General features: G+C 42.2%; 1 protein-coding gene and 1 long non-coding RNA gene across 3 annotated transcripts in view; one reads left to right on the top strand and one right to left on the bottom strand.

Annotated features, from left to right (window-relative positions):
* The window catches only part of ERAP2 (endoplasmic reticulum aminopeptidase 2), a 52,944-nt gene extending 41,241 nt beyond the window's left edge, over nucleotides 1-11,703 (bottom strand). The window contains exons 1-3 of one of the 2 annotated variants that reach the window (XM_019965455.2): nucleotides 11,562-11,703; nucleotides 8,400-9,094; nucleotides 3,501-3,639 (exon numbers count right to left, since the gene is read on the bottom strand). In XM_019965455.2, the coding sequence (XP_019821014.2) occupies nucleotides 3,501-3,639; nucleotides 8,400-8,956 (696 nt within the window). In that variant the 5' untranslated portion in view covers nucleotides 8,957-9,094; nucleotides 11,562-11,703. Of the gene's footprint in view, nucleotides 1-3,500; nucleotides 3,640-8,399; nucleotides 9,095-11,486 lie in introns of both variants that reach the window. The other variant, XM_019965456.2, reaches the window with a different exon arrangement.
* Nucleotides 11,704-13,970: 2,267 nt separating this feature from the next.
* Nucleotides 13,971-16,298, top strand: LOC139183939 (uncharacterized). The gene is made up of 3 exons (XR_011567423.1): nucleotides 13,971-14,082; nucleotides 14,390-14,747; nucleotides 15,871-16,298. It is a non-coding gene; the product is annotated as an uncharacterized lncRNA (long non-coding RNA).
* Nucleotides 16,299-22,672: the final 6,374 nt, after the last annotated feature.

Below are 22,672 nucleotides of genomic sequence, written 5' to 3'. Positions count from 1 at the left end.
AACTGGAGTATTTTATAAGAATGCCTACGATGCAGGCTATGTAAGTTAGAGGAGAGCTTGATGCTCTGAAGGATGTGTGATGTCCATATAGATTAGAGGACTCTTCACAACATTCTGTGGCTTCGCCTCCCTCTGTTTCTTTTATCTCTAGACTTCCTCGAAGACACAATGTGCTACTTTAGGGACCTGAAAATGATGCCTATTTTGTTGTTTGAAAGCATAGAAATATCTTAGATGGTTCCGTATCATCTCCAACACTGGCATCAATTCAACATTTGTACTTCTAAGCAAAAGTGCCAGAGAATAGTCCCTTCCCTTTGTTACATAATAAATAAAATTTCTGCTGCAGAAGGAAATGGGAAGCAGAACTGTGCTGGATGTTTTGCATCATCTTTTAATCCTCCTATTATGTGTGTATGAGGTAGGTATAATTTGATAGGTGAAGAAACAGAGTCTCAGAAATGTTAACTGATTGCCCAAGATCACACGGCTAGTTTCATGGTAGGACCAAGATGTCGATGTGGCTGTGTGACTCCAAAGACGTTGCTCATTCTGGCACTTGCTGTGTGACAGCTTGAGTCATAGCCTTATTTTATCTTTGCTTCATTGATTCAGCCATGAAAGCAGTCAGGCCAAGGAGGTCATTAGTAATTTAAGCTTCTGCCTATCTACTGAGGAAGTAAAAAATTTTAAGTCTATAGACTGGTCAGCTGCATCCATCAAATTCACTGAGTAATTACTGAATTCTATCTTTATTTGCTCCGGATAGCTGGTTCCAAAGATGGTCTTCATCATGGTATAATGCCCCTGAATTCTGAAAGGACACAGATCCCGTTATCTGAAAATACCACTTTCTTCAAACTGGTAACAAGTCTTCAACTGGCTTCTTGCTCACCCCCTCCAAATCCCTTTTAAGGCATCAGGGTTGTGGCAGTGCTAACCACAGATTATTAAGCATGTTTTGTGTGTTTGTATAAGATTGCAGTTTGCTTTGGCGAGAAAAAATAGCTTGAAAGATTATAACAAACTGCCTAGCCCATGTCAATGACAAATGTTTATGCTATTAAATTCTACAGAATTTGATTCTACAGAATTCTATCAAAAATTCAATTCCTAAGTTCCAATAACGTAGGAAACACTGACCAAGTACCCTAGAAAAAGTGGTAGTATATATAGGGCTTTAAGTTTCACCTCTATCTGAAAGGTAATTTTGTCCAAAAACAATCTCCTTTGTAAGGAGTCTGATTGAACCACAGTTCTATGGGTACATTCCCCTAGCAGAGGAGAGGTTATGGTAGGGCCTGAGGAGAGGACACTATTATTGTGGTCCTCTGACCAAGCTCAGCAGCAAAACCAGTTAGTCAAGAGTATAGATGGGTGAGGAGAGGAAGAGTAAAGATTGTGGGACCATGGAGAAATGGGTCTGTGACACTGGACAGCTGGTGGCAGGGCTGGTGAGGAGACAGGTGGGCATTCCCTGTGAGTTATCTCTTCCTCCCAGGTAAAGATGTAGCCCATGGAAGCTGAATTTGGTTCAGGAACCTGGAGTCACTCATGTAGATTAGCATTGCCTTGAATAGAAGTGTTTGCGGTGTTAGCGTAAGTTCTTCCAGGATGGTGATGTAAGCTCCAAGTATAAAACACTTGTTGCTAGAGAAGGATTTAGCTGTTTTCTCAAGTTCGGCAGGATTCTACTTACATAGCAAGTGTCAGCAGCAGGTGTGTGTTCCCTTAAGGAATGAAGGGGACAAAGGAATGCCCCAGAGATATACACTGCCTCTCCTAGCACTTGGCTGACTCCTCACCTTCTCGTATTCTTAACTTGTATTCTTTTCTTCTCAAAATAAGCTAACTGAGAACGTATTGTGTGTTACTTCTCACCAGTCCACAACCCATCTTAAGTGCCACAGGTATTATCCAAAGAGTATGATCATAGCATTCCTTCAGCTCTCTCTATCCCCCCTTTTGTTTTTTTTGGATAACCAGCGAAGCTTGGGTAGGGCATGTCAATATGGAGCAGAAAGTTAAGCCAGTGTTTACTGAAAAAGCCATGATGTAGAAAACTGGCCCAGTCAACTGAAGCAATGCAAAGTTCAAGGATTATATAAAATATTTAAAATTTTTTCACTTATTTTTCTTAAATATGAGACACTGAACATTTCAGAAAGTTGAAATTCTAATATAACAAAATGACAATTTATGTTTGCATCACATTTTAATTAAAAGGCATTACTATTTGTATTTTTACTTTATCCTCCATGATGATTCATGTGAAAAATTATAGTAATAAAAAGCTGCCAGGAAACAGACTGAATGGCCCTTAAATGAACATTCCATTAAAAAGAAGACTTGGAGTTAAGCAGCAAATCCTTTTTACCTGAAAGGGAGTAGGCTAATTAAATTGCTGTCTGCATGATCATGAAAAAAAAATGGTGGGATATATGTCATGTGGAGTGTGTTACTTTCCCCCTTGATCTGCTCTGCAAGCATTTCAAAGCAAAAACTTTTCCAGTGTTAAACAGAAATCTGGGGGAAATTCAGTTTCTAGCTTACGGACTCATCTCCTGCTTTATCCACAGAAGACGGTCACTGAAGAGGGCAGAGAGGAAAATGGGCTGGAGTCACTGGCTGGGTTATGATGATCTGGCTGCTTCTGAGCTCATCCTCCTGAAGCACTGTCAGGAGGGCCTCTATTTTTATCCAACTTTCTAGGTAGCAATGGAGAAATATTTTACATTTTGTTCAACAGCAAAAAAGGCAAGTACATCATTAGTGAGGAAATATCAAATAAGACTCAAGGGTCTACTGTGTCATTCAGAGTCTCTGCATTTTGAGCATAAATATGAGCCAAACAAAAGTGTTCAGAGGTCTCTTTCAATTAAAAAGTTTGTAGCTTTTCATATGATTTTCAAACAATTTTCATAAATAATTTTAAGGACTACTCTTGGAACTTAAAAAGATTTCTAAGTTCCATCACAGACTCCTAGATCAGGATTTGCAGGATGGGCCGATGGAGCATTCTCTAGATCCTTGCTACTTCAAATGTGGTGCTTGGATCAGCAGCAGTGGTACCACCTGGGAACTTGCTATTAATAAAAAGGCAGAATTTTGAGCCTCACAGCAAGGCCAACTGAATCAGAACCTGAATTTTAATAAGATCTTCAGATGATTCATCTGAACATTAAAGTTTGAGAAGTGCTGTTCTGGGTGATTCTGAATTTCATCGCTGGCCAAGTAACACTGATTTAAAAGAACACTGCTTCCATATAAACACAAGTGAAATATAGATCACTTTCTTTAAAACAAAAAGTTTCTTATGTAACAATGCCCAAACAGAATGATTTTAAGATATAGACGGATTGGAGTTATTATGCAATATGTAGATGGAGTAAGAACAAATTAATGGCTGAAGTCCTGCAAACAAAGCAAATATTAAAACACAGCAAAAACCAAAGTTCATTTTGAGAACAATTTCCCAAATTTTCTGAACGTGGCAATACCTTTGGCATGTTGGAGAGGGCAATATGTCTGCTCTCTCTTCTTATCTTGATTGAAAAGTTGGCTTTGAACAATGGTTCATCAAAGCAAGGGAAAGCCATTCGTGCCTCGGTTGGCTCAAAATCCGTTACTGCAATCGTTCTATGAAAAGAAGTACATTCCAGTGGGAATACATAAGTGAAATCATAAAAGAAAGGGAAAGAATTTTATCTTCAGAACACAGCTTATCAAACCTGGAAATGATGTGTTTGATTTCTCAAACTATAATCTTAGTGATTCTTAGTTTTTGAAGAAAATGAAGGTAAAATTTGTTTCAGTTCAGTTCAGTTCAGTCGTTCAGTTGTGTCCATCTTTAGCAGCTGCCAATCATAATAACACACTGTGCCGGGCACTCCATTTACATGGCTGTCTTCATTATTTATGGCAGATAAGGATATTGAGGCTCTGAGAACTTAAGTGACTTTACTAGGATTGTTACCTAGTATTGACAAATTGCTGAGATAGTGAAAGGTTGCTGCTGAGCCGTGAAAGACGCCGGGATTCTTGGCTTCTGGAGGAGAGGAATTCAAGCTGGGGCCAGTGAAGAGGCTTGAACGCTCAGAGTTTTTGTGTAATAAAGTTTTATTAAAGTGTGAAAGAGATAGAGAAAGCTTCTGACATAGACATCAGCAGGGGGCAGAAAGAGTGCCCCCCTGCTAGTCTTTAGCTGGATGTTATACAGCTACTAGCAGGCTGCTAATTAGAGAAAGGAAATGTGTCAAAACTCAAAGAGACACCAGGCGCCTCACCCACAACATGCGTTTTGAGATAACATTGGCACAAAGTGAGTCGTCCCAGGCCATGAAATCTTGAAAGGCAGGTTTCCAAGCAAATACATGGTTTCATTGACATAGATTAGGAGAGCAATTGTATGAGGAAAACTTACTGGTTTGTCAAGTCGGTTCTGAGTCTTAGGTGGAACCAACTTGAAGACAGAGTCTAGGGTAAATACATAGTTCATTAACACAGCTTAAGACAAACATGTCCATAAGAAAAATGCACTGGTGAGTTCAACGTGTGAGAAAAGTACAGTTCAGGTGGGACCAGGTGTCATTATGGCAACACAGAATTTTAAAAGAAACCTCTTTTTAAATTTGCATAGAGAAGGGGAAAAAACTCACACTTGTAGTTTGCTTCCTCCTGCTGCTTAAGAGAGAGATAAAAAAATGTCTGACACTTAAAGCCTATTTCCTCCATTTGGAGACCCCTGACCTTCCTGCCTGTTACCCTCTCAACAGATATACCCAATTTGACTTCAAAATTGACTAGAAGTTAGTAGTTTAGTATCATCAATAAGCCTGAGCAGGTCTCAATCAGCCCTTTGAATATTTGTGAGATGAGTGATGTCTTAGGTTGTGTTCCCAGGAAGCAGACCCTGATTTATGAGAACATGCTGCCCAAGAGACAAGAAGTAGAGGAAGCAGGACAGGGAAGAGGAAGAAGTCAGGCCAGGTGCTGCTTTAGCTTCATCCCTGGGCAGCTCTGCATGGAAACTACATCTTCAACTTTCCTCCCACTAGAGGCAGGAGCTGGGCTAAGGTTCCTCCTGGAGGACCCAAGCTCCACTTAGACATTTCTAGCTCTCTCTACTTGCAAGCAAAGCAGCTCCAGTTTTCAGACTATAACAGGTAGGTAGGTATCCTGGCAAACCTCTATACCCCATCACTTTGAAGATGTTTGAAATGGTATAATTACAAATCTATTCTTTGGACCTGAAGACTTTAATTAGGAAGCCAACCTAGAGAGCATACTGCCACTGGAGGAGGAGGGCAGAATAGAAAATCTCAAGGGACAGAGAAAGGGTGAGAAGGACCAGGAGGGGACTAAAGAGGAGCTGCTAGGATAATTTTTGCCTCAGTTTAATTCCCTACTTCAGACCAGAAAAGTGAGGCTGGGATCTAACTGTCTTATCTGGGGCCTGGATGTTACTTGGATTTGGTAGCAGGTCCTACACATTTAAAGGAGTCCCAAGTACCTGGAATAATTTTTATTAATGTGAAATTTTGGTTTAGAAAGTCTAACACTGAAAAAGTCAAAAGTTTAAGATTTTCTTTGCTATTTACACAATTAATTTTAGTGCTGCATGTAAAGTAGGGACTTCCTGCTTCTCAAAGAATTATTGTCGACTGAATTATTTTTGCATTTTAACTTGTGTGTGTGTGCGCATGTGTGTGTAAATAAGAAAAAGAGAGACAGAGAGGTCATAAAATCCATTGACATTGTCCTGCAAATCATCTTACACGTTAAGACCTACTAGGTAACTGAGTTTGAAGAGAGCTGACATAATAATCGTAGGACGAGTTGGAAATAGCCTTCAGTTAATTATGAGAGACATGCTGGAAAGTAGTTACTTTTCAAACTGCTACTCTAAAAAACAACCCTCTCTGCCAACAAAGGTCTGTCTAGTCAAGGCTATGGTTTTTCCAGTAGTCATGTATGGATGTGAGAGTTGGACTGTGAAGAAAACTGAGTGCCAAAGAATTGATGCTTTTGAACCGTGGTGCTGGAACAAACTCTTGAGAGACCCTTGGACAGCAAGGAGATCCAACCAGGCCATCCTAAAGAAGATCAGTCCTGAGTGTTCATTGAAAGGACTGATGTTGAAGCTGAAACTCCAATACTTTGGCCACCTCATGTGAAGAGCTGACTCACTGGAAAAGATCCTGATGCTGGGAAAGATTGAAGGCGGGAGGAAAAGGGGATGACAGAGGATGAGATGGTTGGATGGCACCACCGACTCAAAGGACATGAGTGTGGGTAAACCTTGGTGATGGACAGGGAGGCCTGGCTTGCTGCAGTCCATGGGGTGGCAAAGAGTCAGACATGACTGAGCAACTGAACTGAACTGGTCTCCCTTGTCTCCCTAAATGATATCTTTAAAATGTATTTCCTTTAAGTGAAGGTTTTGTCCGTTGAGAAAGTGAAATAAATCATCACTAGTCCTGTGGCGCCTCAGTGAGGAGTTGATAATTTTCCTATCCAATACTGTGCCAGACCTGAGAACAGGCCTCTGAGAACTGAGGATATAATGAGGGGAATGCATTCCCAGGGGGAGGGTAAGAATGGGCTGGGGACGGGCTGTCCTCAGTGGACTGCTGGGGGCTGTGGGGTGCATGCGTGAGTCCCAGAGGGCAGTAAGCATCTGGGGTGAGGAAGGGGAGAGGAGACACTGTGGCAGGAGACACTGAGCTGCTAAAATCACCTACCAATACCCATTCCCCTTCTTCAGTTTCAGCAGAATCCTGATTTTGTTCAGGAAGACAATGTCTCTGGTTAAAAGAATCATTTCTCCAAATTCTCTTGCAGCTTGGTGGGCACATGACTCGTTCTGATCTAGTTGAAATTACTGGATGAGAAAGCTTGGGAAAAGGTGTCAGACTCGACTGGAATGTTTCTTTTAGCATTTTTCTCTTTCCCATTTCCCTGTTTTCCTGCCTGGAATGTGAATTTGATGCCTAGAGGTGCAGGAATCATCTTGTATTAAGAGGAAAGTCATCTACCAAAGATGGCTAAGCAGAAAGTTAAAAGGAGTCTAGGTCTTGGATAATATTAGTTAACTCTGGAGCAAACCTGGGAGGCTCTGCTTCCAGATTTCTTGTTGCATGAGAAAGACACCCCCTTCCCCCTGTATGCCAAAGCCATCGTACTGGGGGTTCTCAAATTGTCAATTGAAAGCAACCGAAAAAAAGAGGAGAACACCAAAACCAGACTCCTTTTTACCCCTGAGATGGACCCTGGCCCTGGACAGCCAAGTCAGTCATCCCCCACCATGAAGCATCATTGATTCCTCTTGCCTTACATAACCAGTGTCAGCAAATTCCGTTTTACCCTTCTTTGGAACAAATGCCGAATTCAATCATTTCGTAAGAAGCACTACCAGCCAGTCCAAACCAACATCCTTTCTGACCCGAACAAGAACAACTGCAACGACCTCCTGAAAGATGAGTTTGCTTCTACCTTTTCCTCTCTATAATCTACCATCAACATACATGTTATCTTTATAAAGCATACCTCACATCAGAATTCTCCAATGACTTCCCATGGTCCCTGAGTCAAAGCCTAACACAAGAGGCTCTAAGTCTCTGCATGATCTGACCTCTCTCTCCTCTACATCTCTCCCTCACTCTCACTGGCCTTCATCTCTGAATTACTCCTGCCTTACAGACTTTGCACTTGCTGATGCCTTTCCTGGGAACACTGTGCACTTAGGTGTCTTCAGGATTGTCTCCTTTAAAAAAAAAGTTCAGATCTCAGTTTAAGTATACTTCCTCCATAGCAAGAACTTCTCTGACCACTCAGCTAAATTATTCCAAATTCCTCGTCTATATCTCGCTACTATATACTCAGTGCCTGGAATGGTGCTGGCACATAGCATGTGTTCAGTATGAGCTGATGGAATAGACTATATTTCTCAGTTCTCCAAACTAACTTGTTCCTGCCTCCTGGATCTGAGTTATGCTGTTTTTGGGCAAAGTACATGATCTCACTTCCTCCCTCCTAACCCAAATCTTACGCACATTTCCTTTTGGTCTCAGATCAAGGCTCACCCTCTTTGAGAAGCCTTCCATACTTTAGCTCTCTCTGCACGGATCATTTCCCCTAGCAGATAAGCATGTCAATCTTGTCATAGTCAAATACTGGCCTTTCCTGTTGGTTATTTTTCCTCTAGCAATTTATGCCTCTGCGTTCTGTCTTTTCATCTTTATTGTGACTTACTTTAGGAATGGCAGAACTTCACCTTCTGAGTTTTCCAGGTTTTTTTTGACTTTTCATAAATGGCTACTGAAGCTTGCTCCTGGTAGAGACATAACCCATGAGGAAAGTATTACAAAAGACTGTAAACAATTGGAGCTGCCTCTTACCTTGTTTCACCACCAAGAGTTCTGTACGTGCTTTTATAAAAGCCTTCAAAACCATCAGCTAGCTTGGCCTGGAAGTCAATAGCCACGGAGTATCTCAGGTGAGCCCTAAGTTTCTCTGGAACCAGCAGGGCAATTTGCTGATGAGCAGGATAACTCAAAACAGTTAGGTTTTCCCCTGGTTTCTTGTATCTCACATCCTCCTCTGACTGAAGAGAGGCATTTAAGATTTCAAGATCTTTGCTGTGCAAGATGATGAACTGGGTAGCATCTCGAACCAAGACTTCGATCTTCTCGGATGCAACGAAGTCCAGGGAGGTGAGATTTGGGTGAATGAGAAGGTCATAGTGGAGGGGAATGACCACAGTGGGGAGCCTTAGCTCATGCCAAGGAAATATTTCCCCATTGGTGGCTACTGGAAAAGCCTTGGGGTCCTTATTGAACTGATCAATAGGTGAACTTGTGAACTGAGAACAAATACATATTTGGGGCATGATGACTGCTGAGCAGTAAAATACTACGTAAATATTAAATATTAATTTTCTGCATGAATTAGCCATGATAGAGGAATAGAATACTAAATCAATTTTCCGGAAGACAAATGTTCAGGCTAAATCTAATAGTCCTCCATAGCACCGTGTTGGCTCCAGTTAGGTCACTCAGGATCCGGACAATATGTTTCAATAAACAGATTTAATCTAGAAAGAAAAAAAATAAGCATGTATAGCATGAAAATAAAAACATTTCAATTCATAAATAAAACCTTAAAACAACAAAAGGATATATGTGAAAGGGGAAAATCTACTTTGTCATAATGAGGCCAAATCTCCACAAAATAAAGTGGAAAGTGAGCTATCATCTGGTTATTACAAATAAACATTTTTAGAACTCAAATGAAAGGACTCTGCCTTAAAATTGCATCTGTGGAATCCCCTCTGCATTCCTGTGCAACGAAGAGATGGTAGGTGTGTAAAATCATTGCATGCTGAGAGTTTTTAACATTTGCCCACATCATTTCACGAGTGTGTCTGGACATCTGAAAGTAAACTGCACAGCCGTCTCTATTTCGTCTTAATAAGTCATGAAGAATAGTCAATATTCTTGGGATACTAGATATTACTATCATTAATGGCATTGAATTTCCCCTCTTTTGATAAATAAGGTTGGCTGAATGGCCCTATTCTATAGAGACTTTCCTGGTGGCTCAGAGGTTAAAGCATCTGAATATGGGAGACCTGGGTTCAATCCCTGGGTCGGGAAGATCCCCTGGAGAAGGAAATGGCAACCCACTCCAGTCTTCTTGCTTGGAGAATCCCATGGACAAAGAAGCCTGGTCGGCTACAGTCCACGGGGTTACAAAGAGTCGGACACGACTGAGCAAGTGAAGTTGCTGGTATACAGAATACTGTTAAAGCTAAACTTTTATTTCAGTTTATTTCCAATATATCAAAAACCATGGAAATAAGCTTGGATTTATAATATTCAAATTGATTATTAAGTTATTATTAAGTTATTAACTAATGTTAAGTTACTTTGGTCTTCATCACAGGCTACCTTTGAAAACACAAATCAAATTGAACTCACTGCCTCTGTAAATAAAACTAAGGCAATTTCTTCTCATTAGAAGGGTAACACTACAAAACATATAAAATAAGGACAAACAATATACGTTGTAGTTTAGGTATTCAGTTCTGACACCCACCACTAAATAATTTAGGTATTTAGTTCATTATACCCAGCATGTAATGAATGTTAAACGTTAAATTATTGTGATTATTATAACTCACATTCTATGGCCTAAATTGTGGAACTTCTCCCCCATGTGTAGTATCTAGATATTAACATCTAGTATCCCAAGAATATTAAATATTCTTCGTGACTTATTAAGACAAAATAGAGACACCTGTGCAGCTTACTTTCAGATGTCCAGACACACTCATGAAATAATGTGGGCAAATGTTGAAAACATTTGCCTCTATTTACCTCCTCCCTGCTTCACCTTAAACCCACGAATGGCTCTCTTTCCATTTCCTTTTTTCAAATCAGTAACATATTCTCTTGATTTAATTGTCCAAAGAGTTACTGCAATTTGCAATATTAATCCAGATCAACAAACATTATTGAAGAAGCAAAGAAAATAACGGTTAAATATGGTTGAATAACAACACTTCTGCCCTCTTTTTTAGACAAGTATTAAATTATTGCTACCAAATCCCGATGTTCCAAGGGCCTCTGATACATAAAACCATAACTGGTCAATTAGCTTGAATTTCTGATGATTTGAAAAATGAAATAACTTGTTTGTTAGGTCCCAGGCCTGGGAATCAGAGTGCAAGGGTTCCAATTCTAGCGTCATTGTACTTATGCTGAATGATCTTAGGCAAATTTTCTGATTTTTTTTTAGCATCAGTTTCCTTACCTATAAAATAGTGTAATGATTTACACTAACATTGGGAGAATTAAGTGAAATAATTCACATGAAGAATTTGGTACACACAGCAACTAGCATACAGAAAGCATGTAATGAATGTTAAACATTAAATTATTGTGATTATTATAACACATTCTCTGGCCTAAATTATGGAGCCTCTCCCCCACGTGTAGCAGACACACCAAAGGAAAAGTATATATATATACCTATATTTCTTTTTTGGTAAGAGAAGAGAGAAAGGCCTCAATATTTACTGATGTGGCCTTTAACTTTAGAACTGGTAAGAATTTTAAAGGCTGGCTAGAACGAGTTCTCAGTGAGATAAAGAAACTGAGGGTGAGTGTGTCTCCCAGAATCAACAGGAAGTCTGAAGCAGAATCAGGACTGAAATGTAGCTCTCGGCCCATTTGTCAGAGGAGTTTCCCTTATATGGTGCTTTGCTGCACTGAACAAAATACACGGAGATAGAAGATCCAAGAACTGCAGCAAACATTTGGGAAAAGCTAAGAGACTCTCCAGAAGAGAGTGAGTCAGTCAAATGGATTCTTAAATCTCATCCTAACTGCACATTCGTCCTAAAACAGCAGTGCCAGATACACCCACCTTCCCCAGATCCCCGGCTTAGATTACAAGAGCCCCTCAACACAGAAGTTTTATACCTTCAGTTCAGGTCATTATTCTCACTGAAAGATGAGGATTTTAAGACAGATTCAAGAGAAATGTTGCTGTGTTACCTCAATCCACGTCGTTGCAGATTTGAATGGAGGGGAACTTATTTCTGCTTTCACTTTCTGTTCCGGTAGGATTCAGAACTTTGCGTAACTGCAATGAACAAGCAGCTTCAGAGTAAAAGCCAGACCACGGCAAGGCCAGATAGGACTCCAACACCCCAGCGGCTGCTGCTCCTGCTGTTTTATCTTCCCCACCCCCGTGTCCCCAGGTGCAAAACCTTCAGAACCTAGCTTTGTTTTATTTTGATGCTGGGTTATTTTAAGACACCATATTGAATTCCTCCCCGTGCTGTGTCCCTATGTCTTGCCACTCTCACTCTTCACTGAACCCAGGGTAGATAAGGCATGACCGGGGAAGTTGGAAGAAGACCCAGGAGCTGTGGGGACTGCACACATGTTTATTTTCTCCAGGCAGCAGAAGTAGCAGCAGCAACAGCGAGTTTTCAAAGAACGTTGGTATACTAACACAGACAAAAGTGGCCAGTGGCCAAAGGGGCATGCAGGCCCATTGCTACCAAGGTCAGCAATACTGCTGTTTACAGAACATAAGGTATGAGGCTGTGAGAGTGTGGGGCAGGAGAGCCGGACTGACTCTGCGTTCTCAGTTAAATTCTCCATACCATATTACCGTGAAATCTGACCTTTGTCCAGCCACTTGGAAAAGATAACAAATCTGACTTTGGTCCAGCCACTTGGAAAGGGTAACTCCCAGCCAGGTTTAATGGCCTTTAACAGAGGGGCTAGACCCCCTTCCCTCCGTCTGTAAACTGCCTGCCTCCTGGGCATAAAGGGGCTGTGTCCTACCTTCACGTCTCCCCATCTTTCATGAGTCTTCTCTTCCTCTCCACCCTGTGTATGGGCCTTCCACAGAGAAAAAGCCTCTGTTCTCTGCTCTTGTCTCACTTTACTCTTTCCCTCAGAGAATATGTTCATTAAGGAGTTTTCTCATTTACCCTCAACCATCCCACCTTTCTCTCTCCCAGTCTCTCCTTCCAGGTTCTGCTGCTGCAATTCCAACAGCCCGGTGGACGGCCTTGGCACGGATGTTCTGCTAACAACTCACACGTTGTCCTCTTTCCCCAGACTGCAGCCTTTTGCTTTAGCTTCATCTGCTTCATGTCTTCCGCCGCTGTCGATGATTTGGACCGTATCGCTGTTTTGATTCTGCTCCACTCTGGTTTGCTACCAACTTCTGTTGATTCTTCCTTCTTAATCTTTTTGTATCCAACATAAAAAATTGTTCTCCACAATCATGAAAGCAGACCATGCCCTCATCACTCCTCACAATGGCCTTCAAACAAGATTTGCTGCTTTTCGAGACATGTCCTTGGAGTCCACTCATATGGTGCTGGGCAGCAGATTATTTCAGACACTGCTTGATCATGCCATGTGGAGAAGGAAATGGCAACCCACTCCAGTCTTCTTGCCTGGAGAATTCCATGGACAGAAGAGCCGGGTGGGCTGCCTTCTATGGGGTCGAAAAGAGTCGGACACGACTGAGCGACTCTCACGCACTCACACTCACACACTCACTTGATCACGCCACGCTCCTGTGCCTAACCTTTCCATGGGTTCTTCGCCTGTTTACACACAGGGGCAGTTCCCGTGTAGAGACAGTGCGTGGCCCTCTGGCAGCCTAAAGGCCACCGGACCTCTTACAAGGCTTGTCTGGGGTTTTGTTTAGATCCTAGTACGTTAGAGGGCCACACACACACACACACACGTTTTCTCACGTGAAATGTAACAGGCTTGGCTCCTATTGTCCTTAGGCCTCCTTCACACACTGGTTTTCATGCCTTCTCCATGGTGCATCTCTGATGTAACCTGTGCTTTGGTTTGACATTCAAATCCTGCCATGGTTAAATCCTACTTAGCTCTCAAGCCTTCATTTCTTTCCTCTTTTTATATTTTATCATTCCAACCCTAATAAAGCAGAAGGAGCAAAACCAAGGAGGTGGCCTATACTTGGGGCCAGAAGCACAGGCCTGAACGGAATCCCTCAGAGTGGAATCTCCTGTGGTTAAAGGGGTACCACGGGGCAGGGTGGAGGATGGAAACAGGTGACTGGGGTAAGTGTTAGTCACTGAGTCGTGTCTGACTCTGCGACCCCACGGACTGTAGCCCACCAGGCTCCTTCGTCTGTGGGATTCTCCAGGCAAGATTACTGGAGTGGGTTGCCATTCCCTGCTCCAGGGGATCTTCCCGACCCAGGGATGGAACCTGGGTCTCCTTCATTGCAGGCGGATTCTTTACCATCTGAGCCACAGGGAAGACTGGGGTGAACTGGCCCTTGGTGCCAGTTCTCGGAAGTCTCATTTTGCAGTGGGGGAAGGGGGATGAGGAAGTGTAGCAAGCTGGGAGTGGTTCTGTGACTTTGTCACCAGACCCAGCCCAGTCGTGTGTGTCTGTGTGCGCTCAGAACTCTCCCCTACCTGTGAGAATGGGAGTGATGACAGAGAATGGAGAGAAGAGGCTGTCAGATTGAGCTACTGAGTTCCAGAAGAGGAAGATGAGTAGGGTCCAGGTGACTTCATAGTGTATTATTTAAAACTATTTCTCACCAAAAAGGGTTTCTAATCCTTTAATTTCCTGATAAGAGAATAAGCTTTGAGTGTTTGCTGCATAGAATTCACATGCCACTTCCTTCTGGTCTTCTGATCTGTCTCTTGCTCAGAGACTCTCCTTTTTGGCTCTAAAAAGAGGAGCAGTCTTCAATCCACCCCTGCCACCATCCAGTGTCTATCCATTAGCTTGCTCTTTTATTCCTTAGCATTTATCAATTCCTGAGTAACTATGTATTGATTTATTTTTTTTATTTGTCTCCCTACTAGAAGAACATGGGCTTCCCACCTGGCTCAGCAGTAAAGAATCCACCTGCAATGCCAGAGATGCGGGAGACCTGGGTTCAGTCCCTGGGTCAGTAAGATCCCATGGAGGAGGAAATGCAACTCACCCCAGAATTCTTCCCTGGTGAATCCCATGGACAGAGGAGTCTGGCGAGCTACAGACCATAGGGTCGCAAAGAGTCAGACACAACGGAGCACAGCTTGGCAGCAGCATGCCTCTAAAACAAGTGCTCCTTGCTGGCAGGGAGTTTGTCTGCTCTGCTTGCCTCTTAACACCTGGAGCCTAGAGCAGAGCCTGGTGTATGAGACCTTCAGGAAACACATATAAATATCTGCTGAACAGGTGAGCGCATTTGCAATACTTTTTGTTTTTTCTTTCTAGATTGCCCTATGCATGCCCCTTGTTTCAGGCAAATCAGGGAACTTTCCATTTCTGCGCGAACCCAGTGTTCCCTCACCTTTACTGAGGCTGCCACTGGGAGTAGTTCGTCTTTCTCAATGTCCCCTGTGTAAACTTCTCATTGCCAGGCAAATGCCTCCTCCAGGAAGTCACCTTGAAAGTGACACGTGCTTCCATTCCAGTCCCTAACTGCAGGCATTTGTTGAGTCAGTTCCATTGGCACTTACTTCACACTCTGACGCTTGTTCTTCACGTCCTTCCTTAAACTATCAACTCCTGAAGAAGCCTGGGGGCAAGCACTATGCCTGCACCCCTCTCCAGCACCTCTCAGAGCATTGCGCACTGCAGAGGCCCTCAACAAACTGGCGAGAGTGAGTGAGTCGAAGTTTCCAAAAAGGTGAAACACTTATTTTTCAAAATGCTCAAAGTTTTTTTTTTTTTTTAATTAATTTTAATGGAAATCTTTCTTATGAAAATCACAGCTATTTCTATCCCCTTAGGGTATCCCCAATAGATTTAGAATCATAGTGACCCAAATTTTTAATTACAAACTTGACCTAGAATCAAGAGAATTGGACTTAAAGCCATCTTCTGAAAATAAATCATTTCTTTTCCAAATTAGAGGCATGAATACTTTCCTAATTATTACATAGGATTATTGTCTATTTGGAGAAGGAAATGGCAACCCACTCCAGTGTTCTTGCCTGGGGAATCCTGAGGACAGAGGAGCCTGGTGGGCTGCTGTCTATGGGGTCACACGGAGTCGGACACGACTGAAGCGACTTAGCATGCATGCATGCATTGTCTATTGGAATCAATTTGAGGTAATGTGGAAGACAGTTTATAAATGTTTTATAAAATAAACTTTAAACTTGTTGACATGTATCAGCTACCTTAATAACAATAACCAGTGATTCTGTTGGGTTGTAGTAAAGTGCTGCCCTTGAGGCAAATGAAAGGTAACAAATACTCCCATGTTGCTGAATTGTTAAGGATATTATGCAATGTTTATTCCAGGTTCCACATTATAATCAAATTTTTATTTGCCTTTTGTTGTTACCTTCAGACATCCTCAGCTTTCTCCCTAGACCTGTGTCCAGACTGTCCCTTCTACAGGGCTGCAAGGTGAAAAATCAGCAAATGAAGCTAGCTGGACACTATTTCAGACACCCAGATGCCTTAAAGATTATTTTCTAGTGCTGCCTGTGTTGCAGGTGGGGAGAGTTCAGGATAAATGAAATGATAAATGGCCTCCTGACAAATGCGATGTCCCTGAATCTCCTCCTTGCTTTCTGCCATTGAATTTCCTCCCCTGAACACAGCTCTGCATATGTCCAGGGTAGATGGTATCACGCTGAACACCCGCCAACCTACGGGTTTAAAACCACTTCCTCTTCTCCGCCTCTCACTTCTTTTCAAAAGGATCTCTAAAACTCTGTTGAAAGCACTTCATGGAATTATTGCTATGTCTCTGTACAACTTCAAATAAAATGACGTCAGAATCTATAACATGGTTTTAAAAGCTTTAATAAAGAAAAAAAGGTTTCTGATACCACAAAGACCGAGGGTCTATGCAAAATACAAGGTGGTACATTTTATCGTGAAAACATTTTATAGTTTTTTTAAAATTCAGCGTCAGCAGAAAATTAAATGAGCATAATGGTAGAATTTTAAGTCAGTAACTGATAGACGGTTTTTCAAAAATGTAGAGCTTTAGTTAAGTCTTACACACATTTACACAACAACAGAAGGCTGCAACAATAAAAACAATCTTGTGTTGCTGAAGTAGAACACAAATTAAGCAAACCTGACTTTGAATCATGAATGATACACAGGTGGGTGAGTGCCTGGATGCGAAGCCTGCAGGTCCTGGGGGCTGACTGTGGTCTTTGTGATACTATTTCATAGCAGGGACTTGAGCACTGCGGGGTCTTGGTGCTTGTGGGGCTCCTGGAACCAAAGCCCCAGGTGTGCCGATGGGTGACTGTACCCACATTTTAAATTTTTATTGAATAAACAAGTGAAAATTTCTGGTCCTTCTGGCATTTTCCAGAAGTGAAAGATTATCTAAATAACTGACCATACATTTTCAAACAAGAACAATGTTGCAAAATAAGCCAGTGATTCTGTGCTTGTTACATACTTTATTTTGAAAGGAAAATTTTATGCTTCCAACTGATAAAACCAATTGATGTCAATGAATATTGCTTGGCTTCCCATTACTAAAAAGACTTAAAAGTTTATAAGAACTTCTACTCTGGCCTTTAACGAGTAGGGACATGGATTTACCCTCTCACTTTAAACACCACCTCACCCCCACCCCCAAAATGGATAAAAGACAGTTTTCAGGTAAGTGCAGGCAGCGATCCCCAAAAGGTGCACAGAAAGGCGTTCAGGGCCGCAACTGTCCCAGCTCAGCGCCTTGAGGCAGGTTCCTCGCGCTGTGCAGAGAGGGAAGCCCGCGGCAGGGCCCGAGGAACTTTTAGGTAGAGGGAGAGCAGCTGGGTGTGGGAGGCCGAGGAGAGGAGAGTTCACAGGACGGATCCAGAGAGGACAGAGCTGGAGAGAGAGACGGAGAGAGGAGAGGAGAGGAGAGAGACAGACCAGACAGAGGACAGAGAGACGGAGAGAGGAGAGGAGAGAGACAGAGACTGAGGCAACGAGAGGGAGGAAGGGAGAGAGCCAGCACTTGGGAGACCCGCTCCTTTTGAGTATTCAGCTGATCACTGAGCTGCACAAACATGTGCGGAAAAGAGAGTCCGAGGCTGAGCCACTAGAAAAAGAGCACAGGCTGCGGCTCATACGCCGCTCCAGCCCAGAGCTTGGGGAGCGGAAGGACCTGCATCCACCGGTCAAACTGGAGAACCTCAAGATCTGCGGGGCCCGCAGGTAAAGTACCCAGAAGGGTCTTGTCTCAGCAGTGGGGAGCAGTTGCTGCTGCTGCTGCGTCGCTTCAGTCGTGTCCGACTCTGTGCGACCCCGTAGACGGCAGCCCACCAGGATCCTCTGTCCCTGGGATTCTCCGGGCAAGAACACTGGAGTGGGTTGCCATTTCCTTCTCCAATGCATGAAAGTGAAAAGTGAAAGTGAACTCGCTCAGTCATGTCTGACTCTGAGCGACCCCATGGACTGCAGCCCACCAGGCTCCTCCGTCCATGGGATTTTCCAGGCAAGAGTACTGGAGTGGGGTGCCATCGCCTTCTCCGGGGAGCAGTTAGCTCTAGACAAAGCCCTGCTTCGGTCCCATCAAACAAATCATTTTTTTTAAAATTAATTTTTGGTTGCCCCTGGTCTTCATTGCCGCGGGAGGGTTTTCTCTGGTTGTGGTGGGGGGCGGGGAGCTACTCTCTTGGGGGCACAGGGCTCTAGGCACACGGGTTTCAGGAGTTGTGGTTCTCATGCTCAGTAGCTCGGCTGCAAGTGGGATCTTCCCCTACCTGGGATCAAGTCCCATGGCTGATGGTTATCCAGTGCACCACCAGGGAAGTCCCCCTGGAACAAATCTTAAAGGCAAGATCCGAAAGTATCACACTGTGTCCCAGGGTAACCGAAAATGGGGCCTGGCTGCTCACCGCTCAAATGCCCATAAAGAGCCCAGGCTGATGGGAAGGAGTTTGCTTTATTTTGGATGCCAGGCGGTACAGGGTTTGTGTGTGTGTGAATCTTAGCTTGGTAATTCTTAGTCTCTGATGCTTTAAAGATGTTTTCATAGATTTTGTCAGTGTTATTGTTGTCTTCAGTGGGAGGAGGTTGGTCCCTCCCGGCCCACTCCCACAACTTCCCTAAGTCTCAGAAAGGCTCTTACAAGAACTTTTACTTGGATACCATCCTCATTTACCAGAACTGTTTCAATCTGACTAGCTGTCTGATTACTTTATAATAGCTCCCCAAAGTTGATGGTCGGAAGACAGTAGTTTTTATCCCAGTCAAGTTTAGTCTTTCCCAACTCAACGCTCATCACCTCCTTCAGCTCTCTCTCTGAACTCTCCAGAAAATCAGGTAACCATGTCCTTCATATGCCATTGCAGCTACAAATACCCTGCCCTCAGTCCTTCTTGCAGCTGGATTGCTCCTGCCACCTTCTTTTATGGGAATTCTCAGTCTACCTGTTCCCTCTAGTAAATCTGTAAACGACGTAAAAGTGAGTGGGCTTATGGTTACACTTTTCAAATTATGTTAAGTGAGCAAATTCTGTTTTATCCAAGAGGAATTAGAAGTTAGCTCTTTCTACTGATATATCTTGTTTATACATCCCTCAAATTAGTAATTGGTATAAAACTAGTCAGTGTAGAGTAGGGAATGTAGAGTAGGAAAATTTATTTATTTTTTTAAATAAATTTATCTAACAGAGAAGTCATGTGTTAGTGTTAAGGCCATTTATGTGTACTTCAATACTTAGCCCTTTGAACTTACTGAAATTAGCCAAATAGTCTTGTCACCTTGCTCTCAGAACAAAGCAACCCTAAATTTCACATCAATGTCATCCAGTAGCCAACCAACAAATTCTCCAGAGGAGACCAAAAGCAGCGGTAGCTTCACCTAGTGGTGACAATTATAACTGCAGAGGATCATTCATCGTGCTTGCTGACCCTTCAGGCAAGCATACATCCTAGGGAAATCACACAATCCTAAAAACAATTAGACGCATTCATCTAGTGTACAACCCAGACCCAAGATAATCAGATTTATAGGCTTGGATTTTTGACATGTGAGGTTGAGAACTAGGGATCAAAACTTACAGGAGTCTACTACTAAACATAATTTGGATACGTGAATAACTGTGCTTTGGAATTCTAGCTTTCTTTATATCTGTGGGGACATTAGAAATGAAAGAATTGGACCTCCCTTCAAACCTGTCCTGGTTGGGTGCTTTAACCACACTTTTTAAGTAGAAAGTTTTCTACAAATTGCAGATCTTGAATGATTTTTCCTGTGTCTGCAAGAATATTCAGAGACCTTTTCCACTATTTGGATAAGAATTTCACTTGTTTTGAAGATAATAAGGAGGATTGAGGAGGTCACATGTTAGTTCAAGGCACGAAGACCAGCATTATCTCAGGGACCACACTCTTGTCATCCCCGCTGTACTTGTAATTATTGCCTAAAAGACCCATAGAAAGAGTTCTGGGAATAGAGAACAAGGTGAAATACTGAAATACAATATTAGCTTTAATCCAGGATTCTTTTTCTTCTGGAGAGAAATATACCTTTTATTTTTATCTCCAGATAAGCTTATTTGATATTAAAAGAGTTGACAAGAAATTTACCTTTTTCTTCTCTTTTTCCTCCTCCTTGTATTAATAATTAAAAAGCTAATTTGCATTGCCTTCAATACTTTTATGTTCTTCCTTTCATTTTTTCCACCTCCTGTTTTTCTCTGGATCTCTCCTATGATCAGCAGCATAGGCAGGTGACTGGAAGCAAAGGAGAAAGATTCTTGTGCTTGTCAGGGTGCTGCTTACCTATGATCAGCAGCACAGGCAGGTGACTGGAAGCAAAGGAGAAAGATTCTTGTGCTTGTCAGGGTGCTGCTTACCCAGCTCTCTTTGGTCCTTGAAGCTCTCGGAGTGTGACATGCTTGCATACGCTTTCTCTTTTGTGGATTTGTTCTTGGTGTTTTTGGCTCTCTGCTCCTTCCTAAATGTCTTTCAAATTACTAGGCTAGTTTCCCGTATATCAATGAGATTATCACTAAACACAAACATGGTTCTATGAATTGGACGACTGCTAAGAAAATGTTTAAAGTTTTAGCCTACACCTAAGTAAATCACTTTGAAAAAATATATATTGTTCTCTTGCACAACCTATTAAATCTTTCCAATATTCTAAGGAAGTTACTACTGAAATTTCATCTTCAAAACATCCAAATCCAAATGATCAGATATAATATAGCTTACCGAAAACAGAATTCCATTTCAAAGCATTGTATCCCTATAAGAGCTTCAATAAGTCCCTTTTATAATTAATTGACTTTTAACATTTCGCTTTACAATTATATTTTGTGAAAAATAACCTTAAACCCTGAAATATGATTTCTGTTTATCATTTGCTAGAATGTTTCCAAGCAATTTGTACCAACTTGATGCATACTGACTATGCCAAAACCTTTGACTATGTGGATCACAATAAACTGTAGAAAATTCTGAAAGAGATGGGAATACCAGACCACCTGATCTGCCTCTTGAGAAACCTGTATGCAGGTCAGGAAGTAACAGTTAGAACTGGACATGGAACAATAAACTGGTTCCAAATAGGAAAAGGAGTACGTCAAGGCTGTATATGGTTATCCTGCTTATTTAACTTCTATGCAGAGTACATCATGAGAAACATGGGGCTGGAAGAAGCACAAGCTGGAATCAAGATTGCCGGGAGAAATATCAATAACCTCAGATATGCAGATGACACCACTCTTATGGCAGAAAGTGAAGAGGAACTAAAGAGCCTATTGATGAAAGTGAAAGAGGAGAGTGAAAAAGTTGGCTTAAAGCTCAACATTCAGAAAACGAAGATCATGGCATCTGGTCCCATCACTTCATGGGAAATAGTGGAAACAGTGTCAGACTTTATTTTTCTGGGCTCCAAAATCATGGCAGATGGTGATTGCAGCCATGAAATTAAAAGATGCTTACTCCTTGGAAGGAAAGTTATGACCAACCTAGAGAGCATATTCAAAAGCAGAGACATTACTTTGTCAACAAAGGTCCGTCTAGTCAAGGCTAAGGTTTTCCCAGTGATCACGTATGGATGTGAGAACTGGACTATGAAGAAAGCTGAGCGCCAAAGAATTGATGCTTTTGAACTGTGGTGTTGGAGAAGACTCTTGAGAGTCTCTTGGCCTGCAAGGAGATCCAACCAGTCCATCCTAAAGTAGATCAGCCCTGGGTGTTTATTGGAAGGACTGATGCTAAAGCTGAAACTCCAGTACTTTGGCCACCTCATGCGAAGAGTTGACTCATTGGAAAAGACTCTGATGCTGGGAGGGATTAGGGGCAGGAGGCGAAGAGGACGACAGAGGATGAGATGGCTGGATGGCATTACTGACTTGATGGACATGAGTTTGAGTGAACTCCGGGAGTTTGTGATAGACAGGTAGGCCTGGCGTGCTGCAATTCATGGGGTCTCAAAGAGTCGGACATGACTGAGCAACTGAACTGAACTGAACTGATGCATACAAAAGGTAGCAAAGTAACCTGAAAACTTTATCACCTTTATCATCTTTTTTTTTTTTTGTACTGAGAAACATGTCGTTTTCAGTGTGCATTCATTTTCCTTGAAGTTCTGAGAACACAGAGTATTACTTTGAGAGAAGGAGCATTTGTTTGATAATCTAAGTGAAAACACAAAGACTCAGAGGCTGATGTATTTGGCATAAGTTAAATAATGTTTAGCTCAGTTACCATATTAATAAGACAATCATAATTGCTTTGGAAGGTAACAGTGTCAAATAACAGTGTCAAACCTTACTAAAATACAAACGAGGGTGGCAACATTATTTAACAGGTGCTTACTGTGTTTACATTTTGGCAAAATGCTGTATGAGGTTCATCCAAAGCTAGTGGAGGTGATGGAATTCCAGTTGAGCTATTCCAAATCCTGAAAGATGATGCTGTGAAAGTGCTGCACTCAATAAGCCAGCAAATTTGGACAACTCAGCAGTGGCCACAGGACTGGAAAAGGTCAGTTTTCATTCCAATCCCAAAGAAAGGCAATGCCAAAGAATGCTCAAACTACTGCACAATTGCACTCATCTCACACGCTAGTAAAGTAATGCTCAAAATTCTCCAGGCCAGGCTTCAGCAATATGTGAACCGTGAACTTCCTGATGTTCAAGCTGGTTTTAGAAAAGGCAGAGAAACCAGAGATCAAAT

The sequence above is a fragment of the Bos indicus genome, chromosome 7 (assembly GCF_029378745.1).
Source record: "Bos indicus isolate NIAB-ARS_2022 breed Sahiwal x Tharparkar chromosome 7, NIAB-ARS_B.indTharparkar_mat_pri_1.0, whole genome shotgun sequence".
NCBI lineage: Eukaryota > Metazoa > Chordata > Mammalia > Artiodactyla > Bovidae > Bos > Bos indicus.
The sequence above is the reverse complement of the archived record's forward strand: the minus strand, read 5'-3'. Positions and strand labels throughout refer to the sequence as shown.